General features: G+C 42.0%; 1 protein-coding gene across 2 annotated transcripts in view; it reads right to left on the bottom strand.

Annotated features, from left to right (window-relative positions):
* Positions 1-23,261, bottom strand: part of UNC5A (unc-5 netrin receptor A) — a 104,752-nt gene extending 81,491 nt beyond the window's left edge. Inside the window, exon 1 of one of the 2 annotated variants that reach the window (XM_039356780.1) lies at positions 22,499-23,261. In XM_039356780.1, the coding sequence (XP_039212714.1) occupies positions 22,499-22,601 (103 nt within the window). In that variant the 5' untranslated portion in view covers positions 22,602-23,261. The remainder of the gene's footprint in view (positions 1-22,498) is intronic. The other variant, XM_039356781.1, reaches the window with a different exon arrangement.
* Positions 23,262-23,488: the final 227 nt, after the last annotated feature.

The following is a 23,488-nucleotide window of genomic DNA, read 5'->3' as shown; positions in this document are numbered from 1 at the left end:
GCTTTTGACAATTATAGTCCACTTTATCAAATGCAAAATTGCTGTGATCTTTTGGCCCACGGTGTTTGTTGTTTTACTAGCTAGATATACTCAATCTTAACCCAGTCTATTGTATTTGATTGGCATTTATTTACCCCAGTTCTAAACGTTATAGATTAAGACAATTCTGTGACTTTTTATACACTGTCTAAAGGTTCCATTACTTCCCCAGGCATCTAGTACAATGTGTATTTGTGTCCTTTCCCATGCGTTATCTTCCAATAACCAAATTCCTTAATGAACTTCTGGACATCTGAGAGTTCAGCTATATTCAGATTTTGCTATTGGTTCAACATCTGACATTAGTCCTCAAAGGACAGAGAAACTTTTGTCACTCAATAATAATAAAGTTGGAAGGGACCTTGGAGGTCATCTAGTCCAACCCTCTGCTCAGGCAGGAAACCTATACCATTTCGGACAAATGGCTATCCAGTATCTTCTTAAAAACTTCCAGTGTTGGAGCATTCACCACTTCTGGAGGCAGGTTGTTCCACTGGTTAATTGTTCTAACTGTCAGGAAGTTTCTCCTTAGTTCTAGGTTGCTTCTCTCTTTGGTCAGTTTCCATCCAGGCGCCTTGGAGAATAGCTTGACTCCCTCTTCTTTTAAACAAGGCAGGCAAACAGCTAGCTGTACCTGAGCTACTTCTTGCACACTTTGGTTTTCTTCAGCCCAGCAATCTCTGTTGAAAATACTTGAACAGTCTCCCCATCTTCAAACATTTGAATAAATAAAATATATCCATATATGTTGTGTTATGTTAATTAAAGTTACTTATGGACATATCATTGGTTTGCCTAATGGAGTCAAGAGTTGGAGGAAGTAAAAACACTACCTTTAAGAGAGGATCCTCCACATTTGCTTCTGTAACTTCCAAGAACTGAGCCACATAATCGCACAAAAGAATAGCACAAAAAGGGGAACACCAGCACTTGTAATAGGAATTTGCTTTCATTCATAAAGGATTGGGGGGGGGGTGTTCTGAGATTATCAGCTAGGTTTGAGAAAATCAGCCATTTGAGAAAACTAAATTACTGCTTCAGACTACTGCTGTTAAAAATGGTGAGTGTTTCATCCCTCTAGCAAGTGTGTAAAAATTCTTTCAAATTGCACAAGACAGGGAGAAAGCAATGTTACTATCTCATTTTTATGTCATCTTTTCTCAGAGTACTAAAGGCAACATACAAGGAGATCAATCCTTGTTTTATTCCCATAACAGCTAGCTTTGAGATAGATTGGGTTGAGAGAGAATGCCTGGCTACTTAAATTTATTTACAGATTTGATATTGCTTTGCATAATGTATAGTGAACCCAAACTTTTAAGTTTGGAAGAAGCAAGAAATCTTTTATGAGGAGCCTAAGAGAATACATATGTAGGCATCTGATGAGCCCATTTTTTTGGTCTAGTGATTAAGACATGAGGCTAGAAACTAGGAGTCCGTGAGTTCTAGTCCCACCTTAGGTATGAAAGCCAGCTGAGTCAGTCACTCTCTCTCAACCCAACTTATCTCACAGGTTTGTTGTGAGGAAAATAGGAGGAGGAAGGAGTATTGAGTGTGTTCACTGCGTTAAGTTATATATGATGATGATGATGATGATGATACAATGTAAATAAATAAATTTCAATCTGAATTTTCCACCTTAAGCAGTTAACAATATCACCGTAATTACTCAATATAATAGATGCTTTTAATATTCATATAGTCACATTCCATATTGCACCCATAATAATACAGGCCCAGGGCAGAGTCTCTGTCAAGTATCTGAATGAACCCTACATGACAGTCAAGAAATATATACTTGATATATCATAGTGACAGTAAATAAGTCTTACTCATTATTGTTAATGACACTGGAATGCAGTATTGATGGGCATCCAGCTGGGCAAATACTAGAACCCTGGGATATGCCAGCTGGAATTGTCAAGCACCAATTCTACCTGGGCAGAGCTCCAGTGACTTAGCAGCCAAAGACCGACTGGGCCTGGCAAGATGTGACTGGTGTCTCTCAGCCACTGGGAACTGAGATTAGCTAAGCCTGGATGAATTGGTTAACTTTTCACAGGATGTTAGCCGAATACTCCCCAACCTAGTACCTTCTTAGCTGCATTAGGATGACAAAGTGTTGGTGGAAAATGTAAGGGATGAACTCCTAATCGTGAACAGGGTTGAAGAAACTATTTTAGTAATGCTCCCTGGTAAAAACAGACCAAATAGTTACACAAGGCAGAGGACTGAAGGAAAACTAACAAACTTTCCTAGCCAATGCAGTTCTAGGCTGCCTTAACAGAGAAATAGAATCAAGATCATGTGAAGTGTTGATACCACTTTATAATGCCTTGGTAAGACCACACTTGGATTACTGCATCCAGTTTTGGTCGCCATGATGTAAAAAAGATGTTAAGACTCTAGAACAAATACAGAGAAGATCAACAAATTTGTTTAAGGGACCGGAGGCTAAAATATAAAGAACAATTGCTGGAATTGAGTACAGTATGTCTAGTTTAATGAAAAGAAGGACCAGGGGTGACATGGTAGCAGTGTTCCAATATCTAAGGGGTTACCATAAAGAAGAGGGAGTCAACCTATTTTCTAAAGCACCAGAAGGCAAGACAAGAAACAATGAAGGGAAACTAATTAAGAAGAGAAGCAACCTAGAACTAAGGAGAAATTTCTTGACAGTTAGAACAATTAATCAGTGCAACAACTTGCCTGTAGAACAGTGTTTCTCAACCTTGACAATTTTAAGGCATGTGGACTTCAACTCCCAGAATTCCACAGCCAGCATTGCTGGCTGTGGAATTCTGGGAGTTGAAGTCCACATGCCTTAAAATTGTCAAGGTTGAGAAACACTGCTCTAGAAGTTGTGGATGCTCCAACACTGGAAGTTTTCAAGAAGAGTTTGGACAACTATTTATCTGAAATGGTATATGGTTTCCTGCCTGAGTAGAGAGTTGGACTAGAAGACCACCAAGGTCCCTTCCAACTCTATTATTCGGTTATTCCTAGAAATGGTAGTGAGGAAGTGGAATTATTATTCACAATTTGGTTGCAAGGCTACCAACAGCCATAGAAATGTACAGTCTCACACTCACTTTATTACTTAAGTACTCAACCTCTCTCTAGGCTGTTCAGACTATTGAGGGATGCTTGATTGAATGCTCTATCCTTCACTTAAAAATATATGAAGGAGAAGATTCTAGATTAGTCTTCTTCCTCTCACATTCTTCTTTGCAAAGAGATTCAGTCATGGAATAGCACTGACGTATAACCCATGCCTGAATCGGTATAGTCCGGGCACAGATAGATCACCTCTGTGAAAGGCTGGTGTTTTTAATGGGGCCCCATAGAAAGTGGCATTTGAACAGTTACAGCACAGAAGTGGGGTTTTCTCCATTCAAGATCTTTGAAGTATCTTAATAAAAGCCCTCCTATGGCTTAAATATTAGGTGGAAGATAAAAATGCTGAAGAAGTTTTCTATAAAAACCCTAGCATTTCTGTGGGAGAGACAGGCTGACTCAGCCAAGAGGTAGAGCAAGGACTGATTACAGCCTTCCACAAAATTAGAATGCATTTCCCATTATCCATGTTGGCAATGCTAGCTGAGATGGTGGGAGTTATAATCTACTTCATTGGGAGGAACCAAATTGGGTAGGACTATGCTACATTTTCCATCTTAAACTAGAGTGAGGCAGGCAATAGAGTTCAGAATGTTTCTGCCAGCATACACAGCATGAACAAATAAGACAAACTCACAGGAGATAAAGGAAGGGAAAAAGAAGATTGAAATCTTCTCTCCGTCTGCTAATTTTAATCAGTCTCTACCCAGGAAAAGAAGCCAGGTGTTCTAACACCTAGTCCCCATTGCACTAACCTCTGGAAAAATTTTGTATTTATGCAAATTTTTTTTTTAAAAAAGGTGTTTGGTACACATAGCAAATAAAAAACAAACTACTGAACTCTGCAGAAAAAAAAAAACATTTTTAGAAGTGAGAGAAACCCCAGGAAAGGTCCTGACTTAGCTCTGGTTTAGTGGACCACTCTCATGAAATGCCTAACTATATAGCCAATGCCAGTTTGAAGTCCTTCCTTCATTATGCAGTGATGTTAGAAATTTGCACTAGATGAGGCTGGGGTGTTAAAAGGGGAGCACTGAACCAAAGGAATCCTCAATATTCCAGACTCGTTGAAATGCAGCGGGATGAACTTGCCTTAATTGCCAGGTAGTAAACTACTATGACCTTGTTTTACTTTGAACTATACTGCCAAATCAAGAGTTGGAGCACTAGAAAGAAAGGACAGATATAATAATTGCTTTCTTATCACATGGCCAGTGATTGCTTCTGCCACATTTTGGTGGCACTAGACAAGGGAATACAGAGGGAAATGGACAGGGAATTTACATCCATATAGGAGTTAAGAGTAAACATATTGTCTGAATGAATTAGGAATTCGGGAATCTGGGTAACACGCGCGCGCACACACACACACACACACCTCAATGCTTTTCCAAAAGGCTTTAAAGACCTGGCTGCTGTCAGCCCTGTATTAAGGTGGTTGGATTCACCATTTGGTTATCTGTTTTATATCTATCTATCTATCTATCTATCTATCTATCTATCTATCTATCTATCTATCTATCTATCTATCTTTATCTATCTATCTATCTATCTATCTAGCTAGCTAACTAGCTAGCTATCTCATTTATGTAGCTGCCCATCTTATACCATAGTCTGGACAGCTCTCAATCATCTTCTATTTGGGTGGTGTCCAAAGAAATAGAGGAAAACACCTTGAGATATTTTTAAAGCTCATTGTTGGGAAGAAAGGTGTCTTTGGGCTGAAAGGGTGTTTGCCAGCACCTTCAGATACGGTGTAGAGTTTAGGACTGGATGCTTATATGCCTGAATCTGAAAAGAGAGAAAGACCCACAGAAGTACAAACACTGGACAGAAGTGTAGCTTCCCAAGGAAGGCTATTCAGTGTTATCCCACCACTGCAAAATTGATGCTAAAAGGCTAAGAATGAGCTGGAATTGGCAAATAATGCTAACCAACAACAAAAAGAGCCTCTTTAGATACATTCAAAAGAAAACAAGCAATGCATTGGTTACTGTGGCAAGATGGCAAAATGCTAATGGGTAACAAAGGAACCTACTATTTTGGCTCAGTCTTCTCAGTGTACACAGGATATAACTGCCAGATGATTAAGCTAAAGAGGAGGGATTGAAGAAATATGATCAAGGGATAACTATTGACTTGGAATTAATTTAAATCTCTGGCAGCAGGTAAATTGCATCCTAGGATACTGAAAAAACTTGCTCAGAGTCTTGCCAAACCTTTACATAATCCTGGAGAACAAGCAATGCCAACCTTATCAAGCCATCACTGTTTAACAAAAGGAGGAACCAGGGAGCCATAGACCAGTCGACCTGATGTAGATAACTGGGAACAGGACAGTAAGGGCCCTTCAACAAGGGATTTAATCTCCAAGAAAGGTAGTGAGGCTGGGCAGCCCTCTGCTTGGATGCTTTAACTTGGATTCCTGGCAAGAGCAATATTTGAATAAAGGGCCCTTTCCATCACTATACTTTTGTGTAAATGCCTTTGTGTAAAAATAAAAAAGATTTCTTTTTTTAAAAAAACAACAACCCTAAACTGTTACTTCAAATTTTTATCAACATCTTCCTACCCATGTAGGTTCTCCCTAGTCCTTTTACAAGGCAAATTTTGCTCTAGAGTTTCTGTGCACTATGTATGATCCAGCCACATGCTCACCCACCTATCATACCTGGACTAAACTGATCTGGCAGGAGATCCTGGCTGGCAGCGCTGGAGATGAGCCCACTAGTCTGACTGAAGCCAAAAGCAGCAAAGGGGTGGGACGATAAATCAGCCATGAAGAGTTTTATGTGAAGCTGCTCATTTTTACACACATTAATCATTTTGCGGCTTGAAGCAATCTTCTGGAATTCTGCACCAAACAGCTTATGAAATACCTAAGGAATATTATTTTTTTCCCCTTCACTAGGAAGCACAATTCACATTAACTTTCTTCTACTTGGTGCCCTCCTGGTGTACTGGACTGCAACATTCAGTTACAGGAATTAAAGTCCAAGAAATGTGTGAGTCACCAGGTTGGGGAACACTGATTTACATGCTGCTGTGTTATGGTTTCTATCATAAGGCTGCTTCCTTCTCACTGACATCTGTAATGTGTTAAAACTGTTTTTACAAAGAACAAAGTCTTACACCAACATCATCAACATTGGAAAATGTGAACAACTACGTGTGAAATCCCCTTGCGATTTGGTGAGACCCGCGGTTGATGGGAACAAGTGAACAGCAATGTTCATGCAAGAAGGCCATATATATATCAAACTAGATATAAAATTCTTGTCAAGTGATTCAAAAGCTGGATGAGCTGAGAGGAGAAACGGTACAATTTCTATGTTATCTTCCCCAGGAGAACCTATCAAGAAGGTGTACAATCTACTGAGGATAAAAACGGGGGCTTCGGTTTCATAATGAGATATGTCAGGGCTGAAGCCCCTTTACTGAGAGTGTAGGATAAATTAGGATATCTGCAGTGAGATGTTCATTATTAATTTTCCGGATTTACCATCTTCCTGGGGGTTGAGCCTTGGCAGAAATATAGAACACTTTTCTGATTCATTTCTGACCATTTCTCCACTGACATATATTTATTATTGAATAGTATTTTTATTTACTATACATACAACTCAGTGCAGAACAAGACTTTTACTGTATGTGTGTGGGGATCCATGCACATATAAACTTACACACACACATGCTGTATACGCATGCATATAAACATACATAACTTTCATTACTTGGGATATTAGCAACTTTGTCAAAGAAGGCACCTTTTCGCAATGCTCCACTGCTTCACACCAGCAGTAATGCCTTGGAGCGCTCTGGTTCAACAGTAATAAATAAACTGCTTGCTCTCTTCTCTCACTCTTTTTTTTTTTTTTTATTGAAAGTTTTATAAATTTTACAAAAAGACAAAAACAATACAAAACAAAAGACAACATATACAAAAAAGAAACTAAACATTACATATATTAAAAAAAAAAAAAAAAACCCATCCCCCACCCCTCACAAAAACCCTCCCTTCCCCCCCCTGAGCTTCCCAGAGCAGAATATAGGCTTAATTAAAAATTAAGAAATAAAAATAAAAAATTAAATTAAAAAATTTATATATATATATATATATAAAAAATATCTATATATATATATATAAATAAAACTTATAAAAAAGCTATGTGATAATTTTCTAAACCAAATCTAAATTGTATAAATTTTATCCATTTGTCTTTACTCCTCATACTCACATACATTCACCCATTCCCTGCTGCCAAAGAGTAGGCTGAGGAAGCCAAGCACAGTTGTCCTCAGGAGGCTGAAGTGGGCTCCCAGTTTCCAGCCTCATGCTGTACTCTCAGTAAATGATAGGGCCAAGTGCTGATTAAGTCTGCGATTGTTATAAATGAATTTGTCAGTGGCAGTTTTGCATCACAATGGAATTTAGCTAATTAAGTATTTCAGCTGATAACACGTCTGCCATTACATGCAATTAACAAAGCACTAGAGGCTGGAAAGATCTGTTTTACTAACCCTTTCTGCCAAATGTAGATTCCCAGAGATGGAGTGGGGCTATAGAAGACCACCCAAGATCCCAACCTGGAGCTGTGTTGAGTTTGGTGTCTCAACCTAATCCAAAACACCCCATTTCCAGGGGAAGGACATCTATCCTTATGAAGAAATGTACCACTGGACACATAGGAGGGAACATTGTTCCAATGAGGAAAGTTGGCTGATCTTCTGACTTGAAGAACAGTTTAAGAGTCTATGGTACATGCAAGCAAGTTAAGCTGTTCCCAAACCTAGGCCAGGGAAGAGTTGTTAAATGTAGAGTCTGTGCTACTTAAGTTGGAGAAGCAATGGATTCACTTTGGCCAAATACCTTGATATAGAGTTCTTGTTGCTCTTGCTCTCTGAGCTTGGTTGTTTGCTTGCAGACATTTCATTACCCAACAAAGTAATATCAGTGCACTGATGATGTTACCTAGTTGGGTAATGAAATGTCTGCAAGCAAACAACCAAGCTCAGAGAGCAACAAGAAGCCCACAGTTCAGCTCTGAGCTATATATATATTCTATCTCCTTGATATGTTTCTATTTTATATATGGAGCCTGTTTATGAAGAGAATGCAATTATGAAATATCTCACCTGTGGTTTGAAGTAAGAAATTCTACTTGTCATTTTAACCTGCATTCATTTTCAGATCTATTCCATTCTGTTTATGCACTGATAAGGAAAAAAAATTCCATACAACATTCCAACTCGGAAGAGTTGTAAACATGAAGATTGCTTTTCAAGACATATGTATTTTATATTTTTTAAAAAGTAATAATTATTTCAAATGGCTAAAAAGTGTAGCAACATCATGCCACAAAACATTAAAAATGGGATGCACATGCCCTTGGGAGAGACAACACATGATGGCTTGTGGCCTTTTCTTTGTACAATGTCCTGGGGAACAATCCTGTTTCCAGTCATTTGGCAACAATGATTATTGTTACTTTGAGGGATTTTAGAAATGCAATGATAGTTATAAACTGATCGCATAAATAATAAAAGGAATATAAAATTTAAAAGGCAGTCTCAGAACATTTGTTAGGCTGATCTCGAAAGAGAATCACGTTCTGGCCCAACACAATAATCCAAAATGTGTTTATTTGGGAGGGAATAATGGAGTACATCTTTTAAGAATTCTTAATCTGAAATGGTATAAGCATAATAGACAAGATATTTTGCCACCTGAGAGCTCCAAAATATTTTTGCCCCAAAGGGAGCCATACTCCAGTTTCTGTTGCTGTTTTTTACCAACCTTCTTTAAGCCAATTTGTTATTAAACGTAATCTGGACTGCATGATGACAAACTTCAGTGGACAGATTTACATGATTACCTTTTTCTTACAAAAATACATCCTGTGCACGGAAAAACTGTCAAGGCAAACAATCTGCTATACCTGTTGTAGGTGTATGGCCACTAACTATAATTATTCCTGCCTGGACTTCTTACATTTCATTTCCCTCTGATTACTCCATCTACATTTTCTTTTTAGGTCTAATCTCAGGATGATACTCCATGCCTCTGATCTAGTCCACAAACCACTGTGCCATAATATAAGATAATTAAAGATTCCCCCCCCCATTTTGTTCCAATATTCTAACATGACTATCCTGCACAAACTAATTTTCAGTGAACAAAGATAATTTCTAAAGAGACCGCAACCTCTACGTAAGATAAAAAGCAAGCCTCAGCTAAGATGCCATTTCTCTGCAAAATGATGATAGATGGCAATATGGAAGCGAGTACGCTATTTCAGTATGTATGAGTAGCATGTGTGAATCCTGGAGAGAGTACATAGCAAAAGAAGCAGAGTAAGAACAGCACTATGAAGCATGAAAGCCAAGATCCCACACCTCACGGTGATAACGGATTAAAGTTCCCCACTGGCTGCGCCAGATGGGCATCAGAATGCAAGCTTTTTTGGGGGGAGGGGATAGTGGCAAGGAAGCTACAAAGGCCCACCTCCCATCGCCAGCTCAGCTCCCTCATTTGGCACAAGGGCCCTGGTTCAACAGAGACGCAGAGCCGGCCTTACCGCTCAGCCGGTAGGAACTTAACACAACTCCCCAGTTGTCGGGGGAAAAGCTGCTTCTTAAAAGACCAGGCGGTAACTCACTTTGGTAACATCAACACAGAGGAGAAAGGGCATTGGGCTAATTGGAGAATCGGCAGCTGGATTCCAGTGAGTTCAGCACAGAAGCCGTTAACAACTTCCCAACACACACACACACACACACACACACACACACACACACACACACACACACACACACACACACACACACACACACACACACACACACACACACACCGCGGAATTGGGCGCCGGCAGGCGCGCGCGCGTGGTCTGTTGGGTATTTCGTCCTCTTGCCTCGTTCGCTCGCGCGCGCGCTTTGCTCTTGTTAGGACAATTGCTCATTACAGACAGGCCGCCCTCGCTAATTGCTGATCTGCATCCTGAATCCAGTCTTGAGAGACCCACTTATTGCCCTGATTAATGGCAGATGCTTCCCGGTCGTCAGGCATCAGCCGCGCTGCCGTAGCAACCACTCACCTCAGCAGCCATTAGCTACAGCCACTTCCACCTGTCCCAGATTTAGGGCCGCGGCAGATTAGGTGGAGAATGAGGGGTGGCTGCGGGACTTGCAGTCAGAGAAAGGAGAAGCCGAACCCGCTGCTGGCCAAGAGGACGGGCGAGTGGGGAGAGAACGAGTTTAGGAGCTTGCCAGCCTGTTTGGGCACTAGGGGTATGAACAAGTCAAGGGGTGACGGGTAGACGGGCTACGCCTCGCAATGTCCCAAAATGCAGCCGTCTCTCCGCCTCCCCCCCCCCCAGCCCCCCTGTGAAGTAGCACTGCAGCAGGAGTAGCTCCAGGAGGCCGAGCACATTCTCCGCCTTTCCTTTAATTGCGGCTGAGGATCAAACGCTGGGATTCGGTAGTCTGGAGTCTCAAGGTCACCCTGAGTCTTGGGCTCTCCAGCTGCAGCTAGGAAAGGGAAGGAAAGGAAAGTGAAGAGATGGGGGGTGTTGTTTTGCCCCATATGTGGACTAGCACAAGGAGGAAAAGGGACTGCTTTTTCTAATACTGTCCATCGCACTCTAATAGTGTCCCTGTAGTGTGATGTAACCTCAGAGTTATATTAAAGGGACTTGGAGTAATATAGTAGATCTGGAAGTTGTATTCCCACAGGCCTATTTCCCCTAGATTTAACAGTCCAGAGGGCACAGGCTGCTAACTTGTTAACTATTTGCATATCCCCTTTCTTTTGTCACCCTCTTCCCTAATAAAGGACATTCAGGCAAACTGATGACAGTTATGCAGTGAAGATATGTGTGAAGTCAGGAGCTATTGACAGTAGGGTTAATGCATAATTAAGATGTTCTTTGGTTGTTTTCTTCATACCCCTCATAATCCTTAAACCATAGCTGTGATCTTCACAATGAATGCATATTCAAAACAACAATGACTATGGACAGTTCCTATTCTAATGAAGCTCTGGACAAGGCCAAATCTGCCACAGGGCTCTATTTTAATGATTCTTGTTCGCTTTCCATCTACGTAAACAAAAATCACACCAATAGCATACTAATGATTTTTAATATGATTTTAGAGAAAACTCCTTGATCCGAAGAATAGAACAGAGAAAGACTAGACTGGGGTTAGACTTTTCTGTATCTCTCTGCTGCCATCATGAGGTTGTCCAGATATTTCTAACCCTAATGAGAACCTCATGACTGGTTACTTAAGAACCATTGCTCTCTTCCTTGCATTGGCTATCTTACTGGCCTGATAGGCCAAGAAAACTAATCATAGTCACAGGGAATGACCATAGGTGATATTTATTATTCCCCTTTCCGTACATCTACTTCTTTACACTCACAAATCTTGCCTTCACCCAACCTCCTCCATACAGCTCAATCAAAACAAATATGATACAACCAAAAGCTTATAAATACTCATTAGATCAGCCTTGCCGACATTCTAGATGTATTGGGAGTGTAACCTGTAGAGAAAGGCTGCCCTAGGCTTATTCTGCAGTTTAGGGCTCCCAGATCTGGGCTGCAAAATTCCAGATAAAGAGCAGATAGCAGCGAAGAGTCAGATTACTGTGTCTCTCTTCACATGTTGTGGTTGTCCAACGTTTTGCAGCCCACACCTGATAGTCTTAATGAAGATGGCAGAACATAAAGTGTCTACGTTTCTATGATAATGCAAGTAAACTATGAAGTGTTATGTCTCCTGGAACCTGTGACCACTTCTCAATTTGAATCTGCCACTCGTGATTTCATTTTGGGTGGATTTTTTCAGCATTATGTGCTGATCACAAATCTAGCCCATACATAGTCTGCTTTAGACTGTCCTTTCCATCTTTATTAATACAGAATTGATCCCTTTTGTTCTGGTGTTGGCAAATGCCCAAACTCTACAAATGGTCTTTTTTAGCCCAGAGCATTTTGGCTCAGCTTTAGATTCTCACACTGACATTTATACTGAAAATGCCAGTGGGCAGCCAGGGTGACTGGAGATTTTTTTCCCCTTTCCGAGCCCTCTTTAGTCTGCATCTGGATGTGCCATATCATTTCTATGAGTAAGTAGCAGATCTACTGTCAGATCATCCCAAGGAAGTTTTGGATACCTTTGGCTATCTTACATTTCCCCCCCCTGTTCTGTCCATAATGCAAACCATTTACCCTTTGGGAATAGTTCTGTAATGCAGGGACAAATGAAAGAAAATCCAAGATTCAAACAGGATTAGCACTTGAAAGGCCCTCAGGCAGTCAGATCGATACAAGCAAAGAAGACGGGAAAGTTCAAAACAGAGTTATACATGTTTGGAAATATCACGTGATGCTTCTGTTCTGGGAATGCATCATGTCAGATTGCTTGTGGGAGATCATATAAGTGAATACTCTCCAATTCACATAGTTACACACATAGTTTAAAAGCAGCATGTCATAAGGGTTTCTGCTATTTTCCTAGCCCTGAAAGCAAAGAATTTTGAAATAAACTAGACAACCTGAGTCCCACTGGGTCATCGTTTTAGAGATATTTCCTTGCCTAAACAGAAAAACAAAATGACTAAGGGGAGGCAAAAAAGCATGGAAGCAGAGATGAATCCCGACTTCCTGCTGGCTTCCCCACTGAGTTTCCTTGTGGAAATTTGGCAGAGGGTATTAGAAACCTCCCTTCCTACCTGGTAGGAAATGAAGGTCATGTGTCCACAGCAACAGAAGCATTGATGTAGCTATAATTTCCCAAATTTAATTTCCTGTGTACTCATGGATCCTGGATTTTGGATATATTCTGTAAGTTAGTCCATTTAAAGTCCTTGGTTCAAAAACGGTTACCTTATGATGCACCATTTTACCCAGTTAAAGGTAGTATATAGATAATGAAAAGTTGCTGCCTTCACAGTCTGCTTAAAAGAACTGGCTGTTATTTGAATACTGTTGTCTGAGTCATTATCACTATTTTTATGTATACTCTTCTGTTCCAGTCTTCCATATGCAAAGAGATTTGTTTTCTGGGAGCATTGAGACATAATATTACTGTACATATTACTGATTAGTTTGATCTGTGGTACATATCTCTACATGGTTGAGTTGACAAACAGCCTAGACCCCAAACTGGAGTTGAAAAATCACAGTTATATTCATATAATTTGCCTAAGTATTGCTTAATATAATGGGCTAGTAGTTCATACAACATGCTAAGGCAATGACTGCATTCCCAAAACACCCTAAACATAACTCCATTTTATCCTATGCTAATAAAACTATATAAGCCAAATCACCATGTAGACATATAAATAAATTGAATGATGGGCCTGGATTAGCATTCATTAGGTAAAATCTTTCCCCAAACTGAATGTGATATGTGTATGTGTGTGTAAACATATGTATGTATAGTTGAGGTCATGAATGAAATTAGTCCTTAATATTGACTGATTGTTAAATAGTTCTTTGTTGGCTGCTTGATCTAGATGTAGGCATAATGTAAGGAGGGCTAGAGGCTTTAGCAAGCTGCTTCATTAGCATAATTAGCAAAGAGAATCAGGGAATTTTGATATCTTAAAGAAAATAATAATGAAGAAAAGTTTTTTAGATTACTAAAATTGACTAAAGAAGTACATGAAAGAGGTTTTTAAATTAAGAATAGTACTGTATTGGAAAAGTATATAGAACTAATCTATCCCTCCCCCTTTCAAAATAGTGAATTTTTTATTCACCCAGATTAAACTATTGGCAAGTAGACTCATTAGTTAAGATATTTTATCTATGTATGTTATTATTAGCATACAAAATTTACTGTTCCTGTAGGTGATGATAGCCAATGACTTTAAAACACAATTAGATAAATTGACAGAGGATAAGTCTATCAATAAATATTAGCTATAAGAAAAGAAATCCATAATGACAGGCAATTTATTTCCAACTGCCATGTGCCTGGAAAAACAAATCTCTATCGTAGCTTGTTTGCAAGCATCTTACAGCTACAGCATTTCAGGTTTAAAAAGGTTGGATTTTTTGATTGGGACAATAATTCTTATATTTTTATGTTGATATTTGCAATGATTCAGATCTAGGATGGCAGGTGAAAACACAATGTACTATTGGTACATTCTTAAAAGATTGTAGAAAAACAACAGTTATGAGTGCAGATTAGGATTGGGGGATGTTAGTAAGATTAGAATGGAGAATCCTGGCCATACAATATCAGCATATTTTAGCTAGAAACTAAGGCTATCGGCCAAATGAAATTTAGCACATTTAAGTCTGCTTTCGGTGAAATAGGACAGATGCATTTGCTGCAGATATTATTCTCTCAGTGTTATCCCATTTTTCTTTACAAGGAAGTTTGTGTGAAATAGAACTCCTGCCTCAGTATTTTCATGAAATGGTGGAAAAAAACTCCTGACTGAAAACTTGAGGAGCTGCTTGCAGAATATTTAGACCATACTGAACAGCTAGACTTAACATATGGCTTCTTCCTACGTTCTAGTGTTCCTACTGTCTTAGGTCACTTATAGATCACAATCTTTGCAGGGAACTCTACACATTGCTATCTTCTGTAAACCAGAGGGGGGAAAACTCAGCTTCTTATGTTTACACTCTCCCTCACCCCAACATCTCTTTTTTGCTTATGATTCATTTGCTAAAAAATACAAGAATCAATGAACAAAGATAATGAAGTGTTATCCTAAAGCTGTCTCTGACCAAAGGAATGTAAGGTTGGAAGATATTCACAGCTTCCTCCTGATATTTATGACGTCCTGACATGTATGAGTGAGGCTCAGTCATAGTAGCAGAACTGAGGAAGACAAATTTGTCCATTGTCCATAAAAATAATTGTGTGGGTTATGGAGAGGAAGTGAAAGGAAGTCTTTAGCTTCACTAAAGTTTCTGATTTTGGAAACTCCACTTGTTGGGATGGCTATGTGAGAATGGTAAGGGAAGAGCTGCAAATTTGATTCTGAACCCCAAAGTAGCATTTGCTGCTGCTATACCATCTTTACTCTGACTATATACAGGTCCAAAAGTCACAGTACAGACAGAACATGGTGAAACAAAGTGGCTCCTGGTTGGCTAAAGGAATGAGGTAAGGCTGCGCACTTTCACCTGATTTATTCAACCTATAAGCTGAATATATATTAAGGGAAGCTGAACTGGAAAATTAGCATGGTTTTAAAACTGAGGAAGAAACATAAACAATCTGCATTATGCTGATGACACTACTCTGATAGCTGAAAATGCAAAGATCTGCAAGCTCTAGTAATAAAAGTCAAGAAGTGCAATAAAAAAGGGAATAAAATTAAATATAAATAAGACAAAGCTAATGACAATAGGTACAACAACGAGCCTTAGAACTGACAAGTTAAGGTACTGAAGTGCCTTTTAGGATCCATCATCAACAATAACGAAACAGGTAATCAAGAAATATGACACAGACTAGCATTTGGTAGAATAGCTACGAACATCTTAGAAAAGATATTCAGATGTTATAATATGTCTATATGTTCAAGCATCAGAATAGTGCAATAAATAGTATTTTCTGTGGCATTTTATGGTAGCAAAGTTCAACTCTGAAGAAGCATGACAGAAAGAGTACTGAACTTTTGAACTTCGGTGGTGGGAGAAGACACCCAAGAATATCATGGACAGCCAATAAAAGAAACAAATGGATCACTGAACAAATCTGCCCAGAGTTCTCATTTGAGACACAAATGACCAGGCTCAAATTATCCTAAATTTGTTCACATTATGTGAAGATCTATCATTCTGAAGACGGCTCTATGCTGGGAAAAGAAGGATGACCAACAGCAAGCTAGATGGACTGAGTTATAATTGCAATGAGTGCGCTACAGGGAGAGCTGAAAAAGAAGTTTGGGGACAGATCATCATGAAGAAAATGTATCTGTGGTCACTAAGCATCAACTGAAATCCTGGGAATGGTGTATGAAAAGCCTATAATAGGAGTATCCATTTTAAGTTTCCACATATGCTTGTGGAAATCTTAGCATACAACTACTGGAAGTGTCTGCTTGCTTTTCAGCTCTGCTTCACAGCATTGATCTGTCTCCTAGAAGTAAAGACACATCTGGCCTTTTTATTTCCTTACTTCTGCATGCTTTTGAGGGGAGGTGCGGCTGGACCCAGCATGAACCAATAAGAACCACAAATTGGCTCAGAACTAGTTATCTAGTTATCTATCCCAAAGTCACCAGACGGTCTTTGGTTTTCACATATGTTGGAAAGTAGGACTAATGAAAGATCTTACAGATCCTTTGTTCTGACAGGAGTTTCTGTTATGAAAGAAGGCTTTATTGTATAAAGCAACAATGAGCCTAACAATTCTGTAGTGAGGATACTTCGGTGGTTATTTTTCTCTCTATTTGTACTAAGAGGGTACAGCATATTGGCAGCTAATTTCTTGGCTTAATTTTGTTGGCCATCATTTTTTCAGCCATAGGGCTGTCCTTCTGCTTTTGTTTGCTGCACTAAAGTGTCAACTCACATCAGAATTCTCTTTCTGTGCCATGTAGATATTTAGAGATTGTGATCAAGTCACCCTTTACCCTTTTCCTAGAGAGATCAAACAGATTACGTGGCTTTGGTAACATTCCCAGCCCTCAAGTCATTCTTACAGAGTCCTTACATCTCTGACTTATCAACACTTTTTTTTCTTACCAATACACTCCTCCCTCCCTCCCTCCCTCCCTCCCCATCCCTGTCCCCTGCAGTACTATATATAAGCACATCCTCTGGATGCAGTTTTTAGCAATGGCTTTTAATGACAGCCAGTTTGGTCTAGTGGTTAAGGCACCTGGCTAGAAAGCAAGAGATTGTGAGTTCAAAGCTAGCTGGGGTGACCTTGGCCAATTCACCTCTCGGGATTATTGATGGGGAAAAATAGGAGGAGGAAAGTGTGCTGGATCATTTTATTAGGAAAAATAATAAAGGTGGGAAACAAGTAGTTTAAAAACTTCACTTAGCTATTCCTGATGCACAAATCCTTGTTTATTTAAAGGATTGTTTTAGAGATAATACAGGACTATTTCTTTACAAAATTTAAATACATTTAACAGCTCTATTACCAGAATTCTTGTTTCTTTAACAAAGACTATTCCAAGAATCAAATGGTGATTGCAATACCTGTTGATGTCTCTAAGGAACATTCTAGGTTAATTAGTCCACCATCAAAGATGCAGATTAGATTAGAATTAGAAAAACATTGCCTGGAACATTGGAAAGTGAATGAGGAATGATCCATCAAACTGTGTTTAGCCCAGGTAATTATGGAAACAAAGAGTGAGTAACATAGTAGAAGGTGATTCTATTCCTTGCGGAGGATTTGCATTAACAATTAAAATAGGCTGTTTTGCGAACAGAATAACTCCTAAATTTTATCTATATTTTTCACAACTGACCCTTAGAGAACTCTCAGACAAGCTCAGATGCTTGCCTTCCCTTTCTTTATGTATTTTTAAAGAATGGGAATCATCATATTCAACTTTCCGTTTTTACAGGCTGGCAGGTTTTATATCAGTTTCAGAAGAGACTGAAAGGGTATATGCTGGTCATCCCCCAAGATGAGATGGCTAATTCAAGACACATTTGGCAGATAACCCTCTTAATACCCATCCTTTGGGTGGATTACTTCAGAGAAATTTGTACTAATGAGCCAAATCTCAAACTATACCTCATCCCAACCTTTCTATGATGCTGTTAGTGCTGAAGCTCTTTAAGGAAATACTGTAACTTGCACTTTTGAATATTCCTCATGTTCTTATGGCACATTGAACAAAGGGTGTTAGGCCCCCTGTTCACAGATACGAACTTTCCATTAGGATAGCCTTCTCTAACCTTCTAGATATCCTGCAATGTTCTTTCCAAATGTGTAGGCCTTGCTAGTTATGGATTATGGGAATTGTAGATTAACACTTCAAGACAGCACTAGATGGGGGGAAACTACTTTTGGCATGCCTTTTTATTTCTGGGATGCTGGCACATGAAGAACCATGAAAGGGAAGCTGAAATTCTTTGTCTGAAATGGTATAGGGTTTCCTGCCTAAGCAGAGGGTTGGAGTGGATGACCTCCAAGATCCCTTCCATCTTTATCATCATCATCATCATCATTATCATTGTCATTATTATTATTATTAAATGGGACCATTGTGGAGGTGGGTGGAGGTGGAGAAAAACCTGCCTGGCACTTTCCTTGTCTAGCTATAGGATTGTGAATGCTTTCAGAGTGTAGTATTTGACTCTGAGGGGTCCTTGGTGCTCTCTGAGCTTGGTTGTTTTCTTGCAGATGTTTCATTATCCAAACTAAGTAACAATATCAGTGCTCAAGAACCAATCAATCCTGAGCTACAAATATTCTATTAATATTTGACTCTATTTGGAACGTGTGTGTATGTGCACATGTCCATGTGCGCTTGCTCACGTAGCAGGATCCTTAGCAATAATTCCACAATACGGATAATGTGATCACAAATCAGAGATGGAGAATATGCCTCAGAGCTTTCCTCCCCAAGTCTTGGCTTTCTCCTTTCCCACCCAGAGGATAAATTTCCCCTCAAACTTTTCCCCCATTGTTCTTTGGCCAGAAAAAGGTTAGATTCAGATTTTCTCCTGACCACAACAATTCTCCATGGGTGACTGAGAAAGTATGCTCACTCTGTGCCTGAATGGGTTGTGAGAAATTTATGTGGGACATCTTCCTTGGGATTTAGAACAAGGAAATGAAGGCAAGGCTGTGTGTTACCAGATGTCACATATTTTTTAAAAATGTATTCAGTTTCTACTTAGGAGGGTATCCTCCTTTGGAAGACATCAAGTTCAGTTCATAGTATGGCTCCTTCCCAGAATTTTGCGTAACACTGCACTGACAGGCCAGCAGCGGAGCAACTCTGTTGCTTTCCTTACTTTGCATGAAAAGTGAGGTTCAATATTGTTTAACTTACAGCTAGCTTAGGGTGCTAGGGGAGGAGGTAGAGGCATGCCAAGGCAGCTGTTGATGGAGATGGCAACTCAAGCTGAATCAAGAAACATTTCAGGAATATTTCAAGAATATTCAGGAATATGACAGGATTCTGGCTTCCCCATACATGCCACACTGGGCTGACTTCCTAGAAGTTACCTCAGGAACAACTCGGGCATCCTTCTTTTTCTCTAGCTGTTGCCTCAGGACACTTTCCATCTAAACGGACCGTTGCCAATCAAAGCTACCTTTGTCTGATGCACCTTTACTTTAAGGCCACTACACCCAAGATCAATACCCTGGCAAATCAATCACTCTTGAATATCCTTTAATCTATCTATCAGTCAGGGCAGCTTAAGAGAAACAAGGAGGGTTGGGGGAGGGCAGGGTTTGAGGCATGCTTGTATGATAAACAGGAGTTTAATTCATTGTAATAACTGTGTGCTGAGTGCCAAATATTCTGGATTAAAAAGATAAAGCATTGTATTATATTAGTGATTGGGCTCCTCAGTTCCATGAACAAGCCTTGGGGACAGAATTGGGAAGGAAACTGGAATTAAGAGAGTGAAGAGTCATTGATTTCAATAAAGGACTGTTTGTCTGTTTGTTTGTGGGCAAAACCTGAGACAAGGACAAAGTGTATATGAGACCAAAGGGCAGTTATGAGCATCCAAGGAAAGGGGTACTTGAGGCTACAGAGAGGTGGAATGAAAAGGAATTAGCCAAACAGAGCTTACTTCAGCTCCTACACTGTGCCTGGCTATGGCTGGCATTGAGGCTCTCAGAATAGCACAATAACTTTGGTGGGGGGAGAAGGGGACGGTATGGAGGCATTTTGATTGGCCTAGATTCCTGTGAATTTGGAATAAAGCACAACTCGGTAGCTATATTCTGCCGCTGCCCACCCCACTGTGTAAATGGGTTAAATTGCCCTTCTCCAGGCCTCACATCCTGCCAGCCGAGTCCAATCCACAGTCTCCTGGCAGGTTAGACACTGGCTGCCTTCAGCAGGGAACCAACCCCTTCTATGGCTTTCCTTGGGTGATTATGTCTCTGTGCTGGCAGGCTTCTACCCCTTCCCCACCTCCCACTTTGCTGGAGAGTTGGCTGGCTCCCTGCAGGCTGGCATTGCGATCAGTGGAAAAGAATGAAAAGACAAACAGTATCCACTTATGCTCCTCTCTGCTGCCAGATCCTGTCCTCATCCTTCAAAGCAGCCTGTGGCATGTGAAGAGTTTGAAAAGAACCACTATATGGCTGTAAACTGTAATGGGGAGGGAGCTGTTTTTGCAGTTGGTGCTCTGTAGAGAGTGCCTGTTTTTACTACCAGATGTTCTGCCTATGTACAGAGTTGAATGTTTCTGTGGCATGCTAGTCTGTGGGCCATATGGGACTGGAGGCATGTTGTCTAAAAGTGTTAATTATTTCTGGGAATATTTGCAAATATTTCTGGGAATATTTGTGTGTGTTCTCTGTGTTTGTGTGTGTGTGTGTGTATGTGTGCAGGTATCTGTGTGCAATCTTATGCACATGTATGAATAAACATTTCATTATCATGCAATAGTCATATGTATACATTACATTCTGCCTATGTGAAGATCTGTGCGTGCCGATACCATGGGTGGGATATGAGGTCTTGCTGTATGCTATCTCAGTCTCTGTATGCATGCATGTTTGTATGTATGGATGGATGGGTGTATAGTCCCTTAATTTTTGAAACATCCATTTAACCATCCCAAAAGCTTATGAAACAATCTTTCCACCTGATTGGTAGTCTCTGATTGTGCTGCAATAAACAAATCCCAGAATTCTTGTTCAATGTGGCCAGTGGGTATTATGGGACGTGCAGTCCAAGATAGCTGGAGATCCCCTGGCTGATCTGTTAGAAAGCGTGTTCAAAGAATGTATGTGAGCTACAATATGACCTTGCTGCATTATGATGGAATTGTCATTTGGAAATCTTTCAGCTGTTGAGGTTTTCCCAGCAATGCCAGAGAGTACACATGTGTCTCCTGCTAATTCTTTGGGACCCTGCTTGGGGAAAAAAGAGCTGGAAAAGCCATCTTGCTTCAGCCCCATGCGTTGCACCTGACCTGCTGGCTGACCTTGCAAGGTCTCTACAATTCGGGATCCTCAGTCTACCATCTCCCTTCTCAGAATGAAAGCTTCCCATGGATTGTGCAGCTGCTTTGTTTCTGTTACAGGCTGCGCTGATGCTAGAACTAGAAACAGCATCAGAGTCTGGTCATACCATGGCTGGCACCATGGGGGGTCACTGCTATTGGAAAATGTGGAGAACTTCTTAGCAAAGCTTTGAATGAAATTCTGTTGCCCTCATAATACTTACCCCCACCCACCCCCCTTGGCTGCACCCCTTCTCACAGCTGTATTTGTCTCTCTAGAACCCAGGATAGGGAATGTCACCATTCTGGGGAACCCATCACAGAATCAGTCATTCAGGCTAAGCAGTTGTACCTTTCCAGCTCTTTGCCTTTTCTTACATGCCCCTGGACACAACTGCCCTGTTGAAGTTCTCCTTCCATATTTTGCATCTCCAGAGGTTCTGAGATCAATGTGCCATGCAAACTTTGGTTTACCTCTTTCCACAAAATCCTTCAGTCACCTTGCAGAAAAGAGTTGTCTGAGTTCTGTGAGACACAGGCCCCAGAGGCAGGTTATTCTACTGAAGGCAAAGAAGCTGGGGGGGGGGGAACCATCAGATAGGCACGGGATGGAGAAGGATGGGGGGTGGGCTTCCCTCAGGACTCAGTAGAAGGAGAGAAGCAATGGGCAGAAACACCAAGCAAGGCCTTGGCACACACAGCGCTGCAGCAGCAGCAACAAAAGCAGAGTCTTTGGCACTCCCAGGGCAACGGATAGCAGCATCCATATGCCATTGAGCCCAATGGCTCCTTTCTGCAGAGCAAGGATAAAATCAGGCTGAAAGTTTGTTGCTGCACTTTGTGCTACCAAGTGCTCTCCGGTCGAGTCCAGGGTTTCCGAAAGAGCTGGCTTTCCTCTCCCCAAGCGTCTCGCCTAACAACGCGACGCCCCCGGCGCATCCTAAAACCGCTGCCGCCGCCGCATCCTTTACCAACTCAGGTCCCGTTTCCTTTTCCACCCTCAACCCGTCCCTCGCAAGGAGATCCCGGTCAGTCTCCGTGCCTCCACCGGGCACCGTCCTCTCCGTCGAGCCTCCTCGCCCTCCCGCCCGACGTCCCTCCCTCCCACGAGGCTCTCCGGCAGTCGCTGTCCACGGAAGCCGCCGCCGCCGCCGCCGCCGCCGCCGCGCGTGAAAGCCGCTCTGACTCACCGTTGGGATGGATGTGGCTGGTGAGGATGGTGCCGGCCAGCAGAACCTGCCACAGCCCTGTGCCCACGCGGGCACCGGCGCCCAGCTGCAGCCATCGAGCCATTCCTCGGCAGGAGGCGCGGGGACGGCAGGAGGACGGGACGAGACCCGGTCCCGGGGAGGCAGGGAGGGGAGCGGGCGGGAGCCGCCTGTCCCAGCTGGAGTCCGCCCGGCGCTGCTCCCCGCAAGAACTCAAGGCACTTCAGGGCCGCTCAGCACCAAAGCCCGCCGCGGGCTCCTCGCCTGCCCCATCGGCGGCTCATGGCCCGACGGACCCGCCGCCGGGGCTCGGAGGGCGAGCTGCGGGGAAGCGAGGGCGTCGGGCGGAGCAGGGGGCTCGCTCCGGCAGCCAGCGTTGGACAGCCGCGCCGGCCAGCCGCATAGACCCCCCTCGCCGGCCGAGCGCCGCGGCGCGACTGTGCGTGTGCGTGTCTCTCTCGCTCTCTCGCTCTCGCCCGCTCTGCTCCGGGTCCTTCCCTGCCAGGCAGCGCTGGGCTGGCGGCGAGCACCTTGTCCGCGGCAATGCAGAAGAGAAAGAAGAAAGAGCCAGCGAGGGGCTGCAAAACCCGGACTGGAATCCGCCACGGGAAGGGACGGAGCAACAGCTGGTTCCAGACTGACAAGCTCCGGAGACGCAAACAAGCTCTCCGCTGGGAGGGTGTGGGAGCTGCAGCCGCCAGGCGGAGCCGCGCGCACTTGCCTCTCGTGCCTGCCTCCAGGCGAAAGCGGGTTGGGAAAACCTGCCCGCGGAGACTCGGGGAAAGGGGGCGGGCGCGCTGGTGCCCGCACCTGCCTTTTTTTTTTTCCCCGCGAGGGAAGGGAAAGCTGGACACCAGCCCGTAGGCAAATAGGGGGCTGTGTGGGGAAACACCCTCCCCCATTGCAAGCGTACTTTCTCCTCCTCCGGCCCTTGTCAAAGCAGCCCGTCCGTCCAACAGGTCCGTTGCTCCA

Source organism: Crotalus tigris, unplaced genomic scaffold (genome assembly GCF_016545835.1).
Source record: "Crotalus tigris isolate CLP2741 ecotype Arizona unplaced genomic scaffold, ASM1654583v1 scf7180000018829.1913635, whole genome shotgun sequence".
Classification (NCBI taxonomy): Eukaryota; Metazoa; Chordata; class Lepidosauria; order Squamata; family Viperidae; genus Crotalus; species Crotalus tigris.
Note: the sequence above shows the minus strand (reverse complement) of the source record. Positions and strands in the feature narration are given on the sequence as shown.